The following is a 21520-nucleotide window of genomic DNA, read 5'->3' on the forward strand; positions in this document are numbered from 1 at the left end:
ACTAGCTTTAGCATTTGTGGCAGGTTACGTTGTGGTGAACCAGCTCAAGTGTAGCAGAGGAAGGGAGTGAAGTGGGTGTGAGAACGAGAGTGATCGACAGCACAAAGACCCCGCTGCTGGTTCTGATTGGTTGATTCTGACTGAGTATTTCTGCAGTTAGTACTTGGAGCTCGATTTTTTTTTCTCTACAGATTTCTTGTTCTGTCATGGTGGTAATTTTAACAAAGATGTAAAAAAACATTTTCCATAAAAGATACATACTGCAGTTTTTAAATGATTTTTTTGAGCCATAATGGCAGAAAGTCTATAAAAACAATCCAAATACTTTCCTTATGCATTCTTTTAACACAGTTGGGGGGGACATCTGTATCAGTTTTACAAAAACCGGAGGCATAAAACTCTGATCAGTGCATCTCTACTTAGAAGCTGTGTTAATGTAAGACACAAGAATCATAAAATGAAAGAACTGAGCAATCGCTTTGCATGTCCTCTCCAGAAAAATTTAGTTATGTCACTTTGTGTACAAGCAAAAAAAAGAAAAAAAAAAGCAAGAAAAATCTACCTAATACACTTCCTTGCTACTGCAGGAAAACATCATTTTTTCCCAAATGACTCCATGCAGGGAATATAGCTGAAATGAAGTATCGGCTTATTTAACCTGCACTAAAACGTGGGACTGCTTCAGTCGTCACTCGTGAACGATTTTCAGCTCAGCAAGGCCTGGGAAGATTTACAAGCGGAATTGATTCCACACCGAGACGCATCAGCCAGAAAGGCAAAGCAACAGGAGCGGCTTTTTGGGCTTCTCTCCCTTGTCCAGCTAGCTGCGCAGACTCACCTTTCATACCGAATTTGGAGCGTCGGCCGTACTTATTGATGAGAACAAAAAGGACGAGGAGGAGGACGCAAGCGAAGCCCGCCAGTCCCACGGCGATGGTAACCTAGGAGGGATGAGACGAGAGCAATCAGGGAAATGGGTCTAATCAAATCAGGGTGAAATAAGGTGATTTCTGCTTTGATTAACATCGCACCAGGTAAACAGTCTTTATGTTCAGAATCAAACCTGGTGGGCAGAATGGGGTTCAGATTGAACACTGCTTTCATCTCCTGAACAAGTTCTGGATGGTTTGATTTAATTTCGATTCCTACAACTTGTTATTCTGTGTTTCACTGCGACTGCCTTTGTATGAAAGGTTGCAGCTTTTTATAATATACATTTCTCTCTTTCACATGTAATTTAAGTCGCTCTTGTTTAATGTCATAGCTGTAATCTGGAAAGCATGTTTGAAAACGATATTAAAATATATCTGTATTTATAGAATAGAAATGAAACATTTGTAAAAGTAGGGAAAGCCAAACGATGTAGAGCATAATTTTTTTTCTTTTTATTCACTCATAGTTACAGCTTAGTGGCTCAGAGGACAGAGTTAAGCTATTTTTTGAATGCGTTTTCCTGTTTCTTGTTTTGTAGGAAAAACTGCAGTGAAAATAGTAGCTGCTCATACAAATTTCAGTCATTTTTGCTTCTTGACAAACAAGCGTTTCAGATCTTTAGATAAAGTTTAATTTCAGGCATTAAACTTTGGTAGTCATAGTGAATTTACTTAGGTTATGAATTCGCTTAGCAAGAGAAACCAAGATGCAAATACATAAGTCCCTCCTGTTAAATCATGAATTCAAGCAAAAAAAAAGAAAAAAAAACATCAAATGTGCCAAAATGATTCTGAAAAAGAAGTCAAAGCAAATATTCCTCCACAGTAATACAAAAAAACCTATAACCAGTTATCTCAAACACTTGATGGCAGATGTTGCTGCCAAATGTGGCACAATCAGTAGTTAATTGTTTATTTTCTCCTTACAAAGTTAAATAATCATTTGAAAAGTGTTTTTTGTATTTAATTTGGTTCTCTTTGTTAGATGATACAATTTATTTGATTATCTAAAAGTTGTGTGAAAAAAGCCAAGAAGAAATCTGGATTGTACATTTCTCATCATGGTCGAAGCCTTTCAAAATGGTGATTTGATGCTTTTCAGGCTGATGAATGTCGTGACTTTGTTCCCCGTGTCTTTTTCAATTTCTGTAGACTTTGTTATGTGCAGCACTTTGAGATTTATTTAGGAACTTGCAATTTGAACTTCTAAATTATTTATTAGATTTCATTGATTGTAGTTTGAGCTTCATACAAGATCAGTGCAACAATGTAGTGCTAATCGGAATAACTTTCATGTTCTACTAGTTACTCATTTATAGTTGGTTTGGTACCACTGGTATGATACGGTATATGGCATCACCATGGTATTTAAATAACATCGGACACTCATTGCCTCATATTTTGTGTGTTAATCTTTGGTCCACATCACCATGGTGACCATCTGGAGCAAGAGATGTGATGGTGGGAAAACTTTGAGGAAATGTTTTGATTCAATATTGAATTTGGCTTATAAAGCTTTTTGTCATTGAAAGACCTTTTATGCATCGTCCTGTCTCAACAGCAGAACCAAAATAACAAAGCTATTTTCCCATCATGCTGTTTTCATAGATCACAACCTTTGCGTGGAGAGTGACGTACGCCTGTTTCAGGAGCGAACCCCAGAACTTTTAGATATTTTCTGTTTTGTTTTATAATAACACTTTCTAATGTTACAAAGAGAAAACAAATTTTCTGTTTTTTTGTTTTCAGTACGACATCTTGTTATTACGTTTCCCCCACCTGCATTATATAAACTCCTTCCTTGACTAGACTCTGAAAACAGCTTTTTTTTTTTTTTTTTGAACGCCTGTCATTTTTCCCCTCTATAATTTTACTAAAAGGCTTCAAAAATAACTGTCTGTGTTAACAGGAGCAGCAGCAGTGACACATTACACTTCAGTGTTGTAAATGGTACCGCGGCAATTTTTCTCAGCAGGGAAGTGGTCATAGCAGGAGAAACATGTTTAATTAATAACTCCACAGTGGCTCACTTCCATCAGGTATGAGAGGATGGCATGGCCAATGACCGGTATGCAGCCTGCCCATGAAAGTAGAACTGTCACAGAAGACTGACAGCAGCCATTATGAATGTTATTAATTACACCTGTGCAGTTCCTGCTCTCATATGTCAAAATGTCTGCCATTTGTAAGTCTATTAAGAGCCCATTAAAGGTTAGCTCTATCTACTGGGGCACATTGGAAAGAGAAAAATATGAGAAAATATAGGAAATATGGAGCTGTTTAATAATGCATTACGCTGTGGCAGATTTATGTGCTGTACACAGACATTTTTGGGTCTTGATGAACAAACTGATGGTTGTTCACGGAGGAAGATTAAACACCCAGGAGACACGTGTGTGCGCCGAAACAATGAAATTAATTGTGATTAATCGACTGTTTCAATAATTGGCAGCTAATTTAGTAATCGATTAATTATTAAATATACGAGTAGAGAGACTCAAAAAAGGTAATTTGCTAAAAGAAAAACCCACTCAGAGGAGTAACTAAGCCAAGACTGAACAAAAAATAATTAAGGTTTGCATTCAATAAATAAATTCTTCTTTGTAAATATCCAAAAAGTGATTATTATTTTACCATTGTGCTAAGCAGATCAGTCCTAAACTGCACTGATATTAAGTCAAGCAAAAAGAGCTGAGCTTTTTACATGTTGATGTTAGAAGTATTATTTTTAGCTGTAGATGTTATCTTTTACTACAAATGATTAAGTGTCTAAAGCAGTGGTTCTTCACCTTTTTTGAGGTACTGAACCCACCAGTTTCATATGGGCATTCACTGAACCCTTCTGTAGTGATAAATATTCTGATTTAGTAATGTAATTATATTAGTTGTGTTACCACCCCCACGCCACTAGAGGAAGTACCAACCCCGAAAAGATGCGACTAAGGAGCAGATTTAGAAGTACACCGAAAGCTACAGAATTTGGTAAAAACTGTGAATTTTTGCTGAAGTAATTAAAGACACACGTTCAAATCCATGCTGAGAGTGGAGCTCCTTCAATCAGTGCTCCTCCGCAGCTCTGATTGGCTAAGCAATGTAACGTGATCCTCTGCAGCAAGTGATGGCAAAGCGGGGCGTCATCATGACTTTACACAAGTGTGTTTTACCTCCGCGGCAGAGGCTCCGCCGAACCCCTGAGACCGACTCATCGAACCCCTGGGGTTCGATCGAACCCAGGTTAAGAACCACTGCTCTAAAGGAATGTAATGTTATTGCATTTTAGGCAACAAAATGTTGATTTTCTTATTTTAAAACAGAACTGAATTATTTATTTGCAGTTTTGTGGATTTGTAAAATAATATAAAATAGGTTTAAGTGGTTAAATGATTATTTAAAAATCAAATTAATCGATTAATCATCAGAACAATTGGTAAAATAATGCATCAAATAATCAGCTGAAATCATTGTTAGTTGCGGCTCTTCTTGGTTTATTCTTCTTGGAATAAGGACTGCATTATTCAGCAGTCCTTTGTTGAATAATGTTGTGTGCAAACTTTTCAGTGTTCAAGCAAAGTATGTCAAAGCAAACTCAGAGAAAAATAAACTAAAATTAGGGAATATTTGCAGAAAACCAAAGCATCTCTCCACCGAGATGATGAGGCTTTTTTTACCAGCCGTTTCAACCATGTTTTTAAAGAGAAAACTCACCCCAAATGTATCTTCTTCTGGTCGCCCTGTTTCATCCTCAGGGATCCCACCTGCAACACAGAAGCACAACAAAAGGCATCAGAGACTCAGGGAGGGAAGAAAACCTTTTATGACATTGGTTTGCTCCTTTGCTGCAAATGCATACAATAGCTACACACATTTATTCATTTTAGCCCAAGCCGAGCTGTACTGTCATAAACCACCGTCTATACGGCTGACCGATGAGTTAAATTAATAATGATATGTACACAGGTTAATGCGCAGCCTAAAAGCTCAGAATTACAAATAAATTACATTAAGGTTAGTTTTTTTATTATGCAGATACGTCGGTTTACTTATAAAGAATAGAGGGTTGCAAAAGTATTCACACCCTTTGAACTCAATCACAGTATATTGAGGTAGTTTTTCACATTTACAGACTGACATTATTTCCCTCTTTTTTTCAAAATAGAATAAGATTGTTTGATCTGAATAATGTCTCTGGTTGTTGATTGGACATAAATTTGCTTTGATCTAAATCATTAGCTGGTTGTACGTTTAGGACAATGTTCTGCTAGAACAGATGTTAAACTCATTTTCATTCTGGTCCATATCAAGATCAATGGTCAACTGTATATGGATGTACTGATAAAACCTGGTAAACTGTTAAAATATTAATAAATAGCTGTCTCTGCATTCGATGAGTGATTATTAAAGTTTAAAAATATTAAGCATCTTTTCACATAGCTGCTTTGATTTGATTGACAAAGTGATATTTGCACATACAACAGCTTTTGAATATTCTATCTGGAGATAGGATGCATTTCATTGCATTCTATTTACAATGATTTGTTTTGTGTTTGGTCTATCATATTAGTGCTCTGTAAAATACAATGAGGTTTGTAGCTAGAGCGTGAAAGAGGTCAGGGGCTTTGATGCTTTTACGAGGCTCTGCACCATCCGGCAAGCCCACAAAGTGCGTTAAAATGCACATAAATTAATAACTTTAAATATAATCAAACATATAAAAACGCACCCAGACTCAGGCTTCTGAGCAAAGATATTATGAACATTTTGATACAGCTGCACAATCACATGCGTGTACTTGAACAACTAAGACACAGAAAAACAAAGGCAGAGTTCATGTAGAAGTAAACATTTATAAAAGAGCCGTAGAAGGAATCTGATGCTGACATGCCAAATGTTACATTAGGTGAAATAAAACTGGTTAAAAGACAGAGAGACTGTAACAAACAAATATTACATAAAAAACCAAGAGTATGACAAAATTTTAACCTAATGGACTAAGTGGCATAAATTTTACAGGCAATGTAAAATTGCCTGTAAATTTTACAGGCAAGGCATCAAGCCTCAACTGTATTTGTTGAGGCTTGATGCTCAACTAATACAGCTAAAAATTACAGATTTTGGCAAAAAAAAAAAAAAAAAAAAAAAAAAAAAAGAAAAGCACTTTCTAATGTATAATGATATCAAACTGCAAAAAGAACAGAACTTTTGGGACCTGCGGTCAGGGCTTTAAAGAGTAATTGCGGGAAAATTAATGGCTGGCTGCCACTGGCCCAGGCATGAGCACCTACACAGCACTGAAGTGTGTGTATATGTGTGTGTATATGTGTGTGTTTGCCACCACCAACCCCGAGTCCCTCCCTCTCGGCTATGATCCCCGTCTTCTCTCCTCCCTCTGCGCTCCTCTCTGCCCAGCAGTGTTAGCATCACTCAGCCTGTCAGCAGTCTATCCTCTGTCACTGAGCGCTCTCACACACAGCAATACGAGTTGGTGCATGAGTGCCAGCATGAGGCCACAGCACCGCCTCGTGCAGCTGGGCCCTGCAAGTCCATTCGTCTCCATCACTGGTCACACAGCAGTATCATAACCGGCTGGTACCAACGGCTCCATATAGATGAGGGAGGAAACCCAACGAAGGTCAAAGATTGGATTAGTCCATTTTGTTTGAGCTGCCAGAACCATCTAGAAGACAACCAAGAACAACCTAAAGGTTGATCTTGGCAGCCCGATATAATCAAAGAAATTTTGGTAACACTGTTATGCAACACAACTTCAATAATTCATGCTGTCACAACCAAAGAGAGGCCTTTTTCAATTAACACACAATAGTCGTATAACTAAGGTAGATAACTAGGGGAAAAAAAAAAAAAAATATATATATATATATTTTTTTTTTTTTTATTCAATAAACCACTGAAATCGATGAGACAGCTAAATTTGAAGTGCTTCTGTTCAAAACAGATTATCTTGAAATCAGTGGTGGAATCTGATTAAAATTTTCATCAAGTTAATTGCAGGGTCTGCAATCAATCGCATTTCAATCAAAACCCACATAGTCAAAATTAGCAACATTTTCAATTCAAAAACTGTTTACTGATAAATTGTTGAGTAAATGGACATATGAGCTCAACAACAAAGACATTTATTCATTTTTAATCTCTTATTTAGGTTATTCAACCATCAGATTTGTGCACAGTGCCGTTACACCCATTGAGCTTTCAAGTGTTTCAGGAACTGCTTGGAAAAAAATCCTTCTTTACAAACATGGACTGTGGAAGCTAACGTTAGCATGTGCTGCTGCAACATGTTTAGCATTGAGATATAATTTTAGGCTAGAATAGCTTTGCTGATAGGCTAACTCCTTTAGCACAACTTTTACATAATAGTCTTTTCCAGTGTCCCATCAGATTTGTTTTATTAAAGCAAGTCTTAACCCATAATGTGCCAAGAGAAGCAGTGTTGCTATCCATCGCTATTGTTTGCAGATGTGTCAGGTTTACAGCGCACCAGAAGCACAATGCAAAGGTTCTGATTGGAAGAACAGGAGGAGAGAAAAAAAGTGGTTGTCAAAACGAACTAAATCATTGGCCCCACACAGCGCTGAGTTCATTCAAAGAGGATTTATTCTACTTGGCAAAGTAGATCAAAGGTCATTGCTAAGAACTACTTTATGGAGGAGCACAAAGTGAACAAATTTCTCCATGGTTACTATCATGAAAGCGTTAGTCAAACAGTGTCTGTGTGTGCGCGCCTCTCTGTATGTGTGTGGGCAAACCCACATATAACAAGGAGTAACAAATGGGAAGGAAAAGACAGAAAAAGTAAAACCCAACAAGGTTGCATTGAAAATAGAAACACTCACCTATTTCCACTGAGCCTGTAAAAGAAGAGACAGAGAATGTCACGCTACGTCAATAAACTGACAGGTTTCGCCCCGGAATGCTGACCATGGGGAGAAATTTGCCAGACTTTGTGGGTTTCCTTTCCTCCCGGTCTGTGAACTCAGTTTGAACTGCAAGTGAACAACCTACCTGACTGAACCTGAATGAACCAGGGCAGTAGGGATTAGCTACACAGCTTGCATGCTCTGTTGGAACGTTTTACTGTAAAACCAAATCCTCCAATATGTTCTGGAGCCATTATAAAACCTGGAAACATCCAAATTGGAAAGTTCACCAAAGGCCTGGTTGAAAAGTCACAATTTGAACATGATCGCTTAAGGTGGAATCAAAAAATGTTTTGTTTTTTTTGGATGGTACTTCTTCTGCTTTCTATCAAACCTGGGGGATTGAACCTTGGTTAAACCGCATTTTGAGTAAAGAAAAAAACAAAAGTCGTCCACTCACCGATTTCTGCCTCGTCGTTGAGGAAGTGACCATATACCGTCTTCGTGACTGTTCCCAAATGATTGCTGGCCTCCAAAGTGTAGTTGCCGTTATTGAGGTGGGTCGGGTTTTTAAACAACAGACAACCCTCCAAGTAGTCCTGGTAGGTATCCTTGTCGGTCCAGATAAAGTCATTCTCCTTGATCTCAGTCTGCTTGTGGAACCAGCGCAGTTTGGGGTACGGGTAACCGCGAACTGTGAATTCGATGCAAGTGTCATGGCGTTTCTCCGGCTCAGCCAGCCTCAAGATCACTGGTGGAACTGCAGAAAGGAAGGAAGGAAGAGGTTGAAAACGCATGAGAATGTTTGATCCTGAATCTCTAGACCGTTCTGGAAAATGCATGATCATATTATAAATATAAGTTTTAGCATAAAGAAACCTGCATTGGTCAAGAATGTTCTATAACCCTTGGACTGGGGGAAAAAAAAAATCCTGTCCTAAAATCTCTGCTTCTGTTTTCTGATATGCAGCCACACATCTTTGAATCCACACCACCACCAAGCTGAGAGGCAATTCAATACTCTTTAATACTATCAGCTACTCTTGGTGAACAATTCATCCATTGATTCGTCTTTGCAGTGAGTCACTCTTGCTGTTTCATTATCAAAAGGAAATATTTGGCAGTTGGTATTACCTGGCGTGTGTCTGCGTTGTTGTCCTTTATTCTACCCCCTTCCATCACATCTATCCAGTCATAATACAGCACTGATTTTAGTAGACTCTAGCTGAGTCTTGCTGTTGCCTTGTGTGAGGAATATGCTGCCCCAAAAAAAAAGAAGAAGAAGAAAAAAGTGCTGCTGTGCTGCTGGCAGAACCCACGCAGCCCCCTCATACTGCATCAAAGCGTTTTTATAGTATGGTCGTTCCAGTTGGAAATTCATCCACAAAAAAAACCAAAAAACGATGCAACAAAAAAAGTTGAAGGATGGCTAATTTCATAATCGTCTGTTTAGCTATCTTAAACGCCCTCCAAAAATGTAAAACACTAATTAAAAAACTGGTAGGAGTTATCCTCCAAAGATCCATATTTTCACAACAAAAAAAAAGTGTGTTGATGTTTCAGTCAGCAGATCAGAGTGGTCTCAGTTTGGGCCAGCATGCTAAGCAACATTATTCAACTGAAAACACAGATACTTTGAGGATCAGGAGAAGAGTTTGTCAACAAAAGAAAGTCTGAAGCAGGGGTCAGCAAATTTCAGTGAAGTGCCACTGTCCCTGCTCCAACACACCTGTATTCAAAGAATTAATTCCCTCCTTGGTATGTCAGGAAGTTTTCAAAGCCTGATCATTAACCTTTCATTTAGATCAGGTGTGGTGGATAGGAATGCATCCAAACATCGCAGGACAGTGAAACTAGACGACTGGAGTAGCAGACCCCTGGTCTGGAGCAAGGAGCAAGACTCTCCCGGTGCTTGTTATTGCCGAGAGTCGTCACATGTTAAGTGACGCATCGCAGCATGGACGGGTGTGCTTTCAGTTTAAAACCCACGGCTGACGGGTTGGCCAGAGTAACATTACAGAACAGTACACCTGTGAGCCATAAATAGTGCTGACCCTTTCATAAGATGACATTTGTGGCACTGTCACTACCTCCATCAGCAGGTCTGAGCAGCAACACTGTGGCTAGTTCATTTTAACTCCTATGGCACTACTGTTTTTGTGGAGATTACACAAAGTCTCAGCTTGAGGTCTTTGTAAATGGGGCTAAATATATATACTCTTTCCTTTTGGGTGTCTTGTATTTCTGTGCAAGGTAAGATAAATGGAACAAACATCACACTGCTCCACGGGACTAACAACATCTGCTACTGGTTGGAAAGCCATAAGAGATCTCCAATTACGCTAATCCAGGATACATACAGACACAATGAACCATCTGAGCATCTGCTGATGCAAAATGAGTCTTAAATGCCAACTACCTCTACTACAATGTCTGAGATCCTCATATTTTTATTAAGGTTGAACTCTACCCTTCATAGAGAAGTTTGACTCCTAGGAGTCAGATTCAGTATCAGATTAGCCTCACCATGCGTTCTACATTTTGTCAATTTCTAACATTTTGTACAGTTCATTGCCTGCGTTGTGTCAAGAACCCCGTTGGTTGTTCAGAAAACACCATGCAAAGCAGCTGCATAGCACAGCGATGTACATTAACGCAAATTTCCAATCCTGAAACATTAAACCAGAGCAACACTACTTCAAATTTTGACATAAATTCAACTCTCTGAAATGCCCAAATCAGCAACCTTGGAACTAATAAGGAAATACAGAAAATTAGACTGGGTTTGAGGCAGATAATGGTATCAAAGTGTACCAAACATTTAAAACAAACAATCTGCCAGTACACCAATACCTTACAGAACCTACTAAAGTAGTTACTCTTATGTTGTGTCTACATTCTGCCATGACGGCTCAAATTTTCCTCTTGTGGAACTAATAAAGGATCATCTCATCTTATCTCAGTTCACTTAATAGACCAGAGAAAGTGTCAAACCCACTAGAGTTTAAAGCACAGATTAACAGTGTTGTCCCTACCCCACTTGCTGCTGAATGTATTCATAAGGTTTTATGACTATTACTATTCATAAGGACGAAGCTATTGGGCAAGCTGTGAGTAGACAGATGGCTACCTGAGCAGATAACCTGACTAACCCGGTTATTTCTGGTGTTACACTATAAAAACATATTGCCAAAAAATATATACATCTTCAACTTCTTAGACTAAATATTCATCAAATAAATACAAGGAGAAACTCTGTTTGGTGACTGGAGTGGAAACTGTCATTTCATAAATTTGTCTGGTGACAGACAAAATCACAATGAAGTCATTCAACTTTATCTTAACGCAAAGGCTTGCAAATGTGTGAGTGGGCTGGTGTGGGGGCGTGTGCAGCGCTGTGATTTTCAGAGAGGGAAGAAAAAGAAAACATTGGGGAAAAAAACAGAACAAGGAGTGAAGACATGGTGTATGTCGAGTTGAACAGAGCAAAGACAAGGAGGAAGCAGAGATGGGAGAAAAAAAAATGTATTCTCCTCTTGATAGACAGTTAGGGAACGAGCCATTTCCCCCTCAGCAGGGATGTCAGATGGGTCCTAGTCAATATAATACAAGTCATTATTACCCGGCATGATTGTCCATGTGACCATGGTGTGAGCACAGCGTCCCCATACTGATCACATGAATGACAAGCTTTGAAAACTACATGTCCCTGATCAGGGAGAGCTGATGACAAAGCCAGTCATGCCTCTGCAGACACTGGTTTATTTTAAATGCCGTTTTCATGCCTGGTTGAAAAATGCAGTCCAGGACTGGTAGAGACAGTGGTGGCAGCAATAGAGAACTGACAAGATTCAAAATAAGTATTGAAGACTTCAATGTTTTTCTTATCAGAAATATTTCTGAACAGGCCTTTTGAGGTGAATTCACATTATATGTTGGTACAAAAACCATAGTAGGACATACAGTTGTACAAGCAAACAAAGAAATCAACACAAATTGATTTTAAATCAAGTTACTGTATGTGTAAAGGATTATCTCATCTCAATTGAAGAGAAAAACAACAACTGTGAAGGAAAAAGCCAAGCAAAGATGGGTAACCCCCCCCCACCAAACCACCCGACCAAAAACAGCATTCCAGCAATATTTGCAAATGCTAATATTGCAACAGTGCCAAATATTAAAGGCTGGTTTAGCCCCAATTGATAGCTTAGAAAAAAAAAAGAAAAAAAGAAATGTCCCCATTCTCTGACTCAAGCAGATGGATTCAAGTATCTTTCCATTCACGAGTGATGGTAGGATGGAACGGGCCAGATTGGGGCCTCGTCTGTTGGGCACTGCTCTGATATGTCTTGTTAAAGAGCAGACTGAGGCAAAAAAAGTAAAATCTCGAATTACAATCTCAGATATGGATCAGGATAGAAAGCTTCTTGATGAGGTTCCTGATACAAGGAACTGAAAAGAGCTTCCTTCATGGGGAGACTGACACGGCGCTCCATCATTGGCAAGTTACTTAGAGCAGAGCTGCTGCTCCAGCGCTTCAAAAAGAGTCAGTGAAGGTGGTTCAGGTTTCATGATCGAGACGCAACCTGGGTAATTCCCTTTGGAGGGCTTTCAGGAACATCCCACTGGAAGGTGACTCTGTATCAGACCCAGAACTCGTTAGGGGGACTAATGACATACCTCTGAATCCCCAAGACTAGAGAGCACTGCTTGCTAGAGCAACGTTTGTTTCCCTGAGAGCTGGAATATGTTCCCTCTGTCACCTTGTCTCAAAGATGCAAAAGACAATGAATGGATTGATGCTGTTAAGTACTTATTTGTATGCCATTCAATTCTTTGACTCATTTGCGTTTACATTAGGTTGTGAATGATGGCGTATGCAATTAATCTTAAACGTTTAATGGGTTAATATTACATAATGCAGATTAATTAAATGGCATTTTGACTTAAACCCTCTCATCCAGAGGATTACCCAGTTCACAGCAGCATCTTATGGGCTTGACACGTGGGGAAACGATAAAAGGTGTCAGATTTCCCCCACTTGGGCTGAAGAAAATACTCAGGAAGCGAAACGGCAACAAAAGTTGAACATTTTTCAACTTTGTGTTGGTCGTCTGCATTTCCAAGCTTAAAATTTCACAAATGAATTTTGCCGGACACTTGGCTGGAGAATGACAAGAAATTGTCACCCCCATCGCACAAGATCCATAGGAAATGAACAGTGAGGGAGAAACGTCGCCTCCTGTGTGTCGATCACATTACACGGCCTTGTACTGCGGTCAACAACACAGAATCACAAACGGGAGTGTAGAGATGAGCTAGTCAAAGTGGTGGCAAATTTCACTTTAAAAAACCAACATAGCATGTACATATTGCGACAATGAGTTATCCCTCCACCAAAGTTAATTTCTAAATTAACTTTTAGTAAACCTGTTTGAATGTGAAAACCTGGAAAAACTTCAGAGGATAAAACAATTTCATGAAAGATCATCATCTAAACTAGGCCCATGTGAAATGTAGTTACTGGAAAAAGTAAAATACTTATTTTTCATGTTGCAGTACTTCAAATATATAAAGGGGCTGAATTAGACTGAGATTAAGATGTATACCAGTGAGAATCACAATAGAAAGGTCATCGTTGTTCATTAATATGAAGCAGTTCTTAAAGATAATGCCTTGGACATCATTCTGGAGTAGGACCAATGACTCTGGTGAACATAATAGTCAATAATAGAATGCTGTGCCAGACCAAATAAAGAGCTAAAAAAGAAATCAAGGTAAGCTTTGCCAGCCCACATTGCTGCAGAGGCTGCTATTGTTCCTGACAGCACCACAACAATGTGCCTGCTGAACTTGCATTGTGGCTAATTACACTTTCGCTAAAATAGCGAGCTCATCTTTGAATGCAGAGAATGTCGCTTGACGGCTGGTAATTTCGCTGTCAATCAGATTACTCCCTAATCAGAGCAGCAGTTTAAGCTATTTTATGACATTTCCAGAGACAATAGGCTGCACAGGGGAGGAAATGTAATTACCATCAGAGCATGTGGTGAAAAATTAATAAGTTAATTTGCAGCACCAGCAGAGTGTCAACAGGAATAAAAAAAAATAAAAAAGGAGGCCTGAAGATGTACATCCACAGAGTGTCCGTGTAAAGGAAGCCCTGCAGACGTGACGCCACCAAGTCAATCTGTCACTCTCGCATGGGTCTCAGCAGCCCGGCTCCAGCAGGGAACGCTTGAATTGTTGACAAATCTCCCTTGTCCTGTAGCGTGATGCATTACAAACAGACACAATAGATTGTGCTCTACAAGAGGAAGCTCTGCTGCAAAGAGAAAAATGTCAGGCACCTTTGATAAATATTGGCTTTAAATACAGTCTGTCCCAAACATGCCCAAGGCCAATCTACTGGATAGACTTATGTAAGAGCTGGAATATATAGTGTAATTCATAGTCTCAATGTTAGACAGACATTCTGATGGGTACCAAATCATCATTGCTTTATCACTGCTCAGAGATGGATTTTTTTCTCTCCATCTCTCTCTCCTTCTTTCCTTCCACCGAGATCAAGGAAGAGCTTTCATGTGAGCTTGAGGGTACAGTCTTGCTAATTGGCTACATCAATTTCACTTGGTTTGTAACTGTGCAACACCTCATTGCATTCTAAATGTACCTGCATAATCTGGCTCCTCAGTTTGATAAAGGAGATTTTCACCCCCCCCCCACCCCAGTTCTGAATTATTCTTTCAGACTGTCTGTTATTAATATGTGATAAAATTGCATCTCTGACATAAGCCCCATCAAAGTTGCCATGAAAGACATTTTATGCAAGTCATTCACCAAGCCGTCTTGGCCTGCGGCGTTCATAAGGTACATGCAAGATATGAAATAACACCTTCGCAAAGCATTTATTTGCTTTCGGTTGTTTGCTTGGTGGAATCTTGAATTTGCAGAGCCTTACGAAGGCGTATATACCCACATTTCATATTTGGCTACATTGCAAACACGATGTTCATTGTAATGCGTTTTGATTTATGCAACAGGCCGATGTTAAGTACTTGTTGCAGACACACCCAAAATGATACCATTTCAATAACACTGCACTGTTGAGAAGGAAATATTGAATTTCTTGCTTTTCCATATAAACCATTTATCAGTGATCAAGACTTGTGATGAATCCAAAACAGAAAGACTTGCACTGTGTAGCCATGATAACTAATTGTTTACTATTGCAATGCATGTCATCACAACAGTCACTCAGATTATAACGTTTTCCTAACATTGTGCAGCCCTATGTAATATGACAAAAACTCTAAACATACAGCCGAGACACAAAGAAATTAGTTTAGAATAAAACATATCCATTTATTGAAATGGTCCAGGTAAAGTCCAGTTTACATTTGTATTTAAATTTCACAACCACACTTTATCCAGTCTGAGCAACTTTGGCCTCTTTCACCAAGAATAATAAGAGGCACAAATGGCAGTCTGAATTTGGAGTAAAAAGTGATTCTTCAAACTATGTAGATTCAAGTTGCCTGAACTTAAATACACACCACGCTTTTCCTCAACATGGCTTCCTATTCCACTTCACAATCAATAACTATATGTTGCTCTATTACATAAAAGCCAAGTGTCACAATGAAATGAAATGTGAAAGATAAAATAAAAAAAAGCATGAACAGTTTTGGAAAAGCTCTATAGTTTAACAGTGGCAATAACTCTTAATCCTCCCAAAAATGTTACAGATTTAACAAATCCGCGACATGAGGCTGTCAGCTATATAAATAACCCCAATTTTGCAAGTGAATGCTGTAATTATGGAATCCTTCGGAATACTGGATGTTTAACTTTTAGGAAACCATGGCAGATCCAGCTGAACTGATGTCCTCACATGTGGATAAGCCTCTTGCTCAGTGGTAGGTAACTAGATTTCATTCCAAGTAATCACTGCACCAGCAGGCTTCGCTGATTAGCGCCTTCAGCAACAGAGAAATGTGATTTCACATTTAAAGCGCTCAAGCCTTATTCAGCACATCTATGACAGGTGAGCAAATACGATTTAATAACCAAAACACAACTACTGAGAGACAACAATACCAATGTCACGTCGACTGCTTATCTGTCCTTTATTCCCAGTAGCATGCCTAGTCGGAGTTGTTTTTCTCGTTTTAATCCAGAGCAAACGACGTGACACATTAGCATTTTTAGCCATGCTGGCAGGATGTTTCTAGGCCTCCTGTCCAGCTCAAGACACCCTCATTACTCTTGGATGAGGGGATGTAACATTTTGTACTTTAATGGTCCCTGGACGATGAGTGCTGCTAAATTTGATTAGCCTTTTCAGCAGATATGAGCAAATAGGTGGTCTGAACGTTGCACACCATGTTACATGTCTTCCCAAGGATGTCGCTGCACATTTGGTCCCAACAGGAACACAAGGTATCAGGTACAAGGACGGCGACAAGACACCTTGTTAGACTCAGAGGTAATGGTTTCTGAACGGAAACAGTCGCTAATGCTATGAGAGGCCTGCAGAACTACAGTCAGCTGGTTAAAGGCTGACATGTTGAGCATTGCTGACCACATTTTGTTTTAAATTAAAAGAACTACCCCTGTCTATGTTGGATTTCTAATTGCAGTTAACACTGTTGTCTGAATTCAGCAGATTTAGACAAGTTAACTCAAAGTTACATGGTTAGCTTGAGCTGACTGACTGAACCACCTAGCTATAATATCTATTTTCATTATAGGCCAATTGGTTGAGATTTGCTTCCTAAGTGTCTACATCTTAAACACCATGATTATATTTAAACATAACCAACTTCTTCACACAAACAGTGGGTGCTGTATGGTTGAAAAGTGAAGCCATTGCAAACTCCTGTAAAGTTAGACACTTGCTAATAATTGCACATAGAAGATTACTGCTCTGATCTGCTTCTCCAGCATTCTACACTAAACCCTTCGCCTCTTCAATCTCTGTAAATATTGTCTTAATTTTTAGCCTCCAGAGTTCACAGCATGACACTCCCTTCATCAATTAGGCTCCCAGTTAGAGTAAAACATCTGATAAAGCAGGGCATGCTACGTGGTGGGACTTTCTTATGACTGACATGATGTTTTCTGTTACATTCCCCCTCAACCATCTGTCTCAAAGAGTTTTAGATACAAAGGCAGAAGATGATTAACTCAATGGAAAAACTCGATTTCAAAACATTGGATTGAAAGAGTGTAGAAGTACAGAGAAGTTGTGAAAACTTGCACATTTGTTTCTTCTTCAGACAAACCTCCACAGGTACTAAAGTTACAAAACAAAAACTGAATTAGTAATTTTTTACACCTTATGTCAGAAATTAAAGATTTTTTTTTTTTTGCCTAAAACAACCAAGTAATGATCCACAAATATGCAAAACTTGTTCACCTTTCTAGTACTATTGTGAAGAACCTTGGAGGTAAGACAAAATTGTCAACACTTCAAAGTTATTATAGCCAGAAACTGGAGATCGGCTCTGAAATCTGAGTGTAGTGATGGACTCGGACGTGAGCCTTCAGAGTCACGTAAAGACAGTTGCAAAGTCGGCCTTTAATGAACCAAACATTTGCACACTTACAGAACTAATGTTTCAGCAAGGTCTAGAGAAACTCATCAATGCATTTAATTTAAAATACTGGATGGTTTAACAACAAAATATATTAAATATCTGCTGTTGTTGCATCAACCTTACAGACCTCTCAGGTCTTCTGGTTCCAGAACCAGAACCAGACATGGAGAAGCAGCATTCAGTTTCTATGCACAACAAATCTGGAACAAACTCTTAGAAAGCAGCAAAACCACTGAAACACCGAGTCCGTTTACATCAAAGCTTGTTGCCTTAGATTAGAAGTGAGTGAAACATTGATCAACATGTTTGATATGCACTTGTACAATGATTTTAATGACTCATTTGACAAAGTAATGTTTACCGTTTCATATTTTATGACTATATTTTTATGATGAAACTGTCTTGAAATCTGCTATACAAATAAACCTGACATTTGTCTTCTAACTTCTAACACAAGACTCCCAATTAGCTTTTTTCTTCTCTGTAAAGGAGGTTAGCAGCAACAAGTTGTCCTGGATTTCCAGGACAACTTGTCTTTAATGCAGTGCCTTTTAGCTATCCAAATTATCTGATAAATATCTTAGTGAGGAAGACACTCAACTTCTTCATACCTCTTCAATAGAAGGGGGAACGGATGGGTTCATGCTGGCATGCGGTAGACACCCACAGTGAGTCAGCGGTGCATGTCATCATGCAACAAACCTCCCTCCATGTGCAGCCTGACCTCAAGCCCAGTCAAACCCTCAGGCTGAAGGGATCGCGTGCTTTGAGGTAGAGACTACGAGAGACATTCCATCTGTAGCTGGGCCTACATTAGAGTTGGTGTGGGGTGATATTCAGCATATTTATAATTTATTAGACTTTACAAATTATTTATTATTGTACATATGGAGTCCTCAATAGTCTCGCCCAAACTCAGCTAACAGCTCATTTTCTCTCATCAAGCCTCAGGAACACTTTGTGCTTTCTGCAAGGTCTACTGGTTCCAGCAGCTTGGAAACAAAGGGGTTTTTTCTTCCAGTGATGGAAGAAAAGGGATGGTGTTTGGGTGTACCTTGAGTGTGTTAACTGATGAAAGGTATGTGGTTTATACAAAAGCTTGATGCAAGTTTAATCAGGTAACCAACATCGACTGCTTCTTACTTACTCCTAGGCCTGTCCCGATAACAAATTTTGCTGAGCGATTGTCTAAAAAATTATTGCGATAAACGATGATATTCTTTCAAGACCTTTTGACACTAATTTAATGGAAATGACGTAATAATGCATGCCATTTCCTGCCATAGGTAGATACACTTTATTTTCAAAAGAACACATAACACTGGAACTGATAAACTAAATAAACAAAACAACCAAAAACAAAAATAAAATGGATTCTCAGTCTCCATTAACAAGAAACGTACTTGAATAAAAACTAAACAACATAAAGCCAAAGTGAAAATAAATACTGCATTCAACCAAAAGAGTGCAGATTATGAAGTCTGTATACTGTATGTGCCCTTCAGTAATCACTAGATTTAAATAGAGAAGATGGGCACATCCGACCACCTAATGCAATAGTTCACACTACACCATTTTTTTACGCTATTTTTCCCTTACGACAATCTTAGGACATTGGCCTGGATTATCGGTACGATTTCGTAACCAATCATCCTGTAGTGACTGGGAGCTTAATGCTGAATGTGACAGCTTTCTGAGGGGAAATTACAGAGGGGAATCCCAAACAGCTGTCACAGCGCAGCCCAAAATCCAGCGGACATTGGAGATGATATGTGGAAACAACATTAATATGTATTTAACATTTCGAGAAAGAATATGGAAATAACAAGGGGAGGAGTTGGAGCCAAATTGCTACCGCAGTTTTCAGCTGTTCTTCGTTAACGTGACATAAATAGGTTAATGACTTTCATTCAGTCAGGACTTTACGCTGACTCTAGCCACATGCATCACAGGTAGATTCTGATAAAACATTGATTAATGCCCGATATTAAAAGTTAACTGGACTTTTACCCGTCCAGTACAGGTCGTGCTGGACACCACACAGCACGATCGAACAGTTATACCTAGGATTTCTGTCGGCTAATGTGTTTCTCAGGTTTTGAAAATGGGCCGACAGTCAGCCGACAACTGGTGTAGTGTGAGCTGGACATTACACTAAGGAAATGAGGAAGGGAGGGTCAGTGGAGAGCACCGGAGTTGAGCCTTTTTTCATTCATTGTCAAGAGAAAGAAAAAAAAAAAAAAAACACAGGAAGAGACGATAAAGCCAATAATTAAAATGAGGTCGACAGGTTTAATTTATCGTGCGATTACTTGATTGTTCATCACGACAGGCTTACTTACTCCCAAACAAATGTCTAACATAGGGGCTTATAGAGCCCAATACTAACATTGAATCACCAAAGAATATGGTCTGCAAGTGCAGTTTTACACCCACATTGTTTGATTCATAAGAGGTTGCTACTAGGGCTGAAACGATTCCTCGAATGATTCGAGTACCTCGATTACTAAAATTCCTCGAGGAAAATTTACCTGCCTCGAAGCTTCGTTAATTAATGTTTTATTAGTTAGCGCACCGTGTTCCGGCCGGGACTTAATTTGCGTTGCGCGGAGCTCTCACTTCCGCCTCTGAGTTGTTGACAAAAGCTAAGTCTCAGCGGCATACAGTCCAATCTTCAAGATTGGCCCGTGGGGATTTTATTGATTGATGATAATGCCCGACTTTTTATCGTTTTTGGGGAACCAATAAGCATCCTTAAAATGACTGGGGGAATGCCTGGAGTACGGCAGCATTTCTCCTCCGGGGCTGCTGGTTGAAAGCGAACGGCGGGAAGAGCGCTGAGGTGAGCGGTAGACTGAACAGGGCGGGCGGCTGAGTAGCTGATGCTTACCGTGTAAATGTAGCTTTACCGACGAACCGCACAATAAATTTCATATCCCGGTCTGAAGAAATGGGTGGTGGAGCGCATCGTACATGGCTGGTAGATGAGTTTCTGAGTGTGACCAGTGAAGGTGTCGTAAATATCCCGTATTGCTTCCCCCCGTGTTCGTCCCCCGGTCTAACGGTTCGTCAGTCCGCTGGTCTATTTCCTCCCCTCCACTCCATGTTCGTTCATTCGCCCTCTCCTCCCACTCCAGGCGGCATTTCCCGTATTTTCAAACCCAAAGCGTAACAGGTTAGGTGGCAAGGTGAGTTTAATTAATCTATTAAACTCACTGAAGATGAATACATAAACTAAAAGCTGGATTGTAGACATTTTTTATAAGCATATTTGTGAGCCTGCCTCTTTGTTATTAAATTCAATATAATTTCAGATTTTTCTATAACTTTTCTTCTGGTTAACTTAGAAAGTGAGCTATTATTGTTACAGGTTAGTTTTCTAAACTACAAAAAAGCAACTGTTAGGGATGCTCAAATATGAAAAATTGGACTGATATTGATATCTGATATTAAAACCGGTATTATGCCAGATTTACCAATATTTCATTTTATAAATTTTTTTTATCCGATTACTCGATTAATCGTAAGAATAATCGATAGATTACTCGATTACTAAAATATTCGTTTACAACAGCCCTAGTTGCTACCTTAGTCTGTCTTCTTCATTTGGGCAGAGGTGAAATTTCATCCAAACTCAAACAAACTCAGATTCACCTGAAAATGCTGGTCATAATTCACTTGCTAGCAAATTCTGACATATTTTGCTAACAGAAAGCAAATAAGGTATGAAAGGAAACAGAGCAAATTAAATCATGGACACCTGGTATCCGAAACAACTGTCAGATGATCAGCTAAACTTTTCTAATACATTAGACGCCTCTCTAAAGCGCTTAGAACTGCTGAAAGTTTCAAACACCAAATATGTATTAAACACAGTGGAATGTGTTTCAGCTCTACTGCAGAAGTTAAACATCTACAGTCTTCTTTATCTTGTCTCTGGGAGGTACAGCCAATTAGTGCCAAGGAAAATAAATGGCACTCCTGGATTGGCTACTTGCAAATGCCACACAATAGCACATCAAGTAGGTGTTGTGGCCAAGTACTTCAGCTTCCCTACCTGTATTGTCGTTACGATATTTTAGATATCGCCAATAATTTGGGTGAATTT

The 21520-nt window shown here is 39.2% G+C and overlaps 1 protein-coding gene across 1 annotated transcript in view; it reads right to left on the reverse strand.

The window, feature by feature from the left end:
- Positions 1 to 688: 688 nt before the first annotated feature.
- Positions 689 to 21520, reverse strand: part of ntrk3b (neurotrophic tyrosine kinase, receptor, type 3b) — a 116382-nt gene continuing 95550 nt past the window's right edge. Inside the window, exons 7-11 of the mRNA XM_088004612.1 lie at positions 8271 to 8570; positions 7787 to 7801; positions 4638 to 4687; positions 839 to 941; positions 689 to 720 (exon numbers count right to left, since the gene is read on the reverse strand). Coding sequence (XP_087860738.1) covers positions 689 to 720; positions 839 to 941; positions 4638 to 4687; positions 7787 to 7801; positions 8271 to 8570 — 500 coding nt within the window. The remainder of the gene's footprint in view (positions 721 to 838; positions 942 to 4637; positions 4688 to 7786; positions 7802 to 8270; positions 8571 to 21520) is intronic.

The sequence above is a fragment of the Poecilia mexicana genome, unplaced genomic scaffold, assembly GCF_051168715.1.
Source record: "Poecilia mexicana isolate PSO_F unplaced genomic scaffold, ASM5116871v1 scaffold_3, whole genome shotgun sequence".
Lineage (NCBI taxonomy): Eukaryota > Metazoa > Chordata > Actinopteri > Cyprinodontiformes > Poeciliidae > Poecilia > Poecilia mexicana.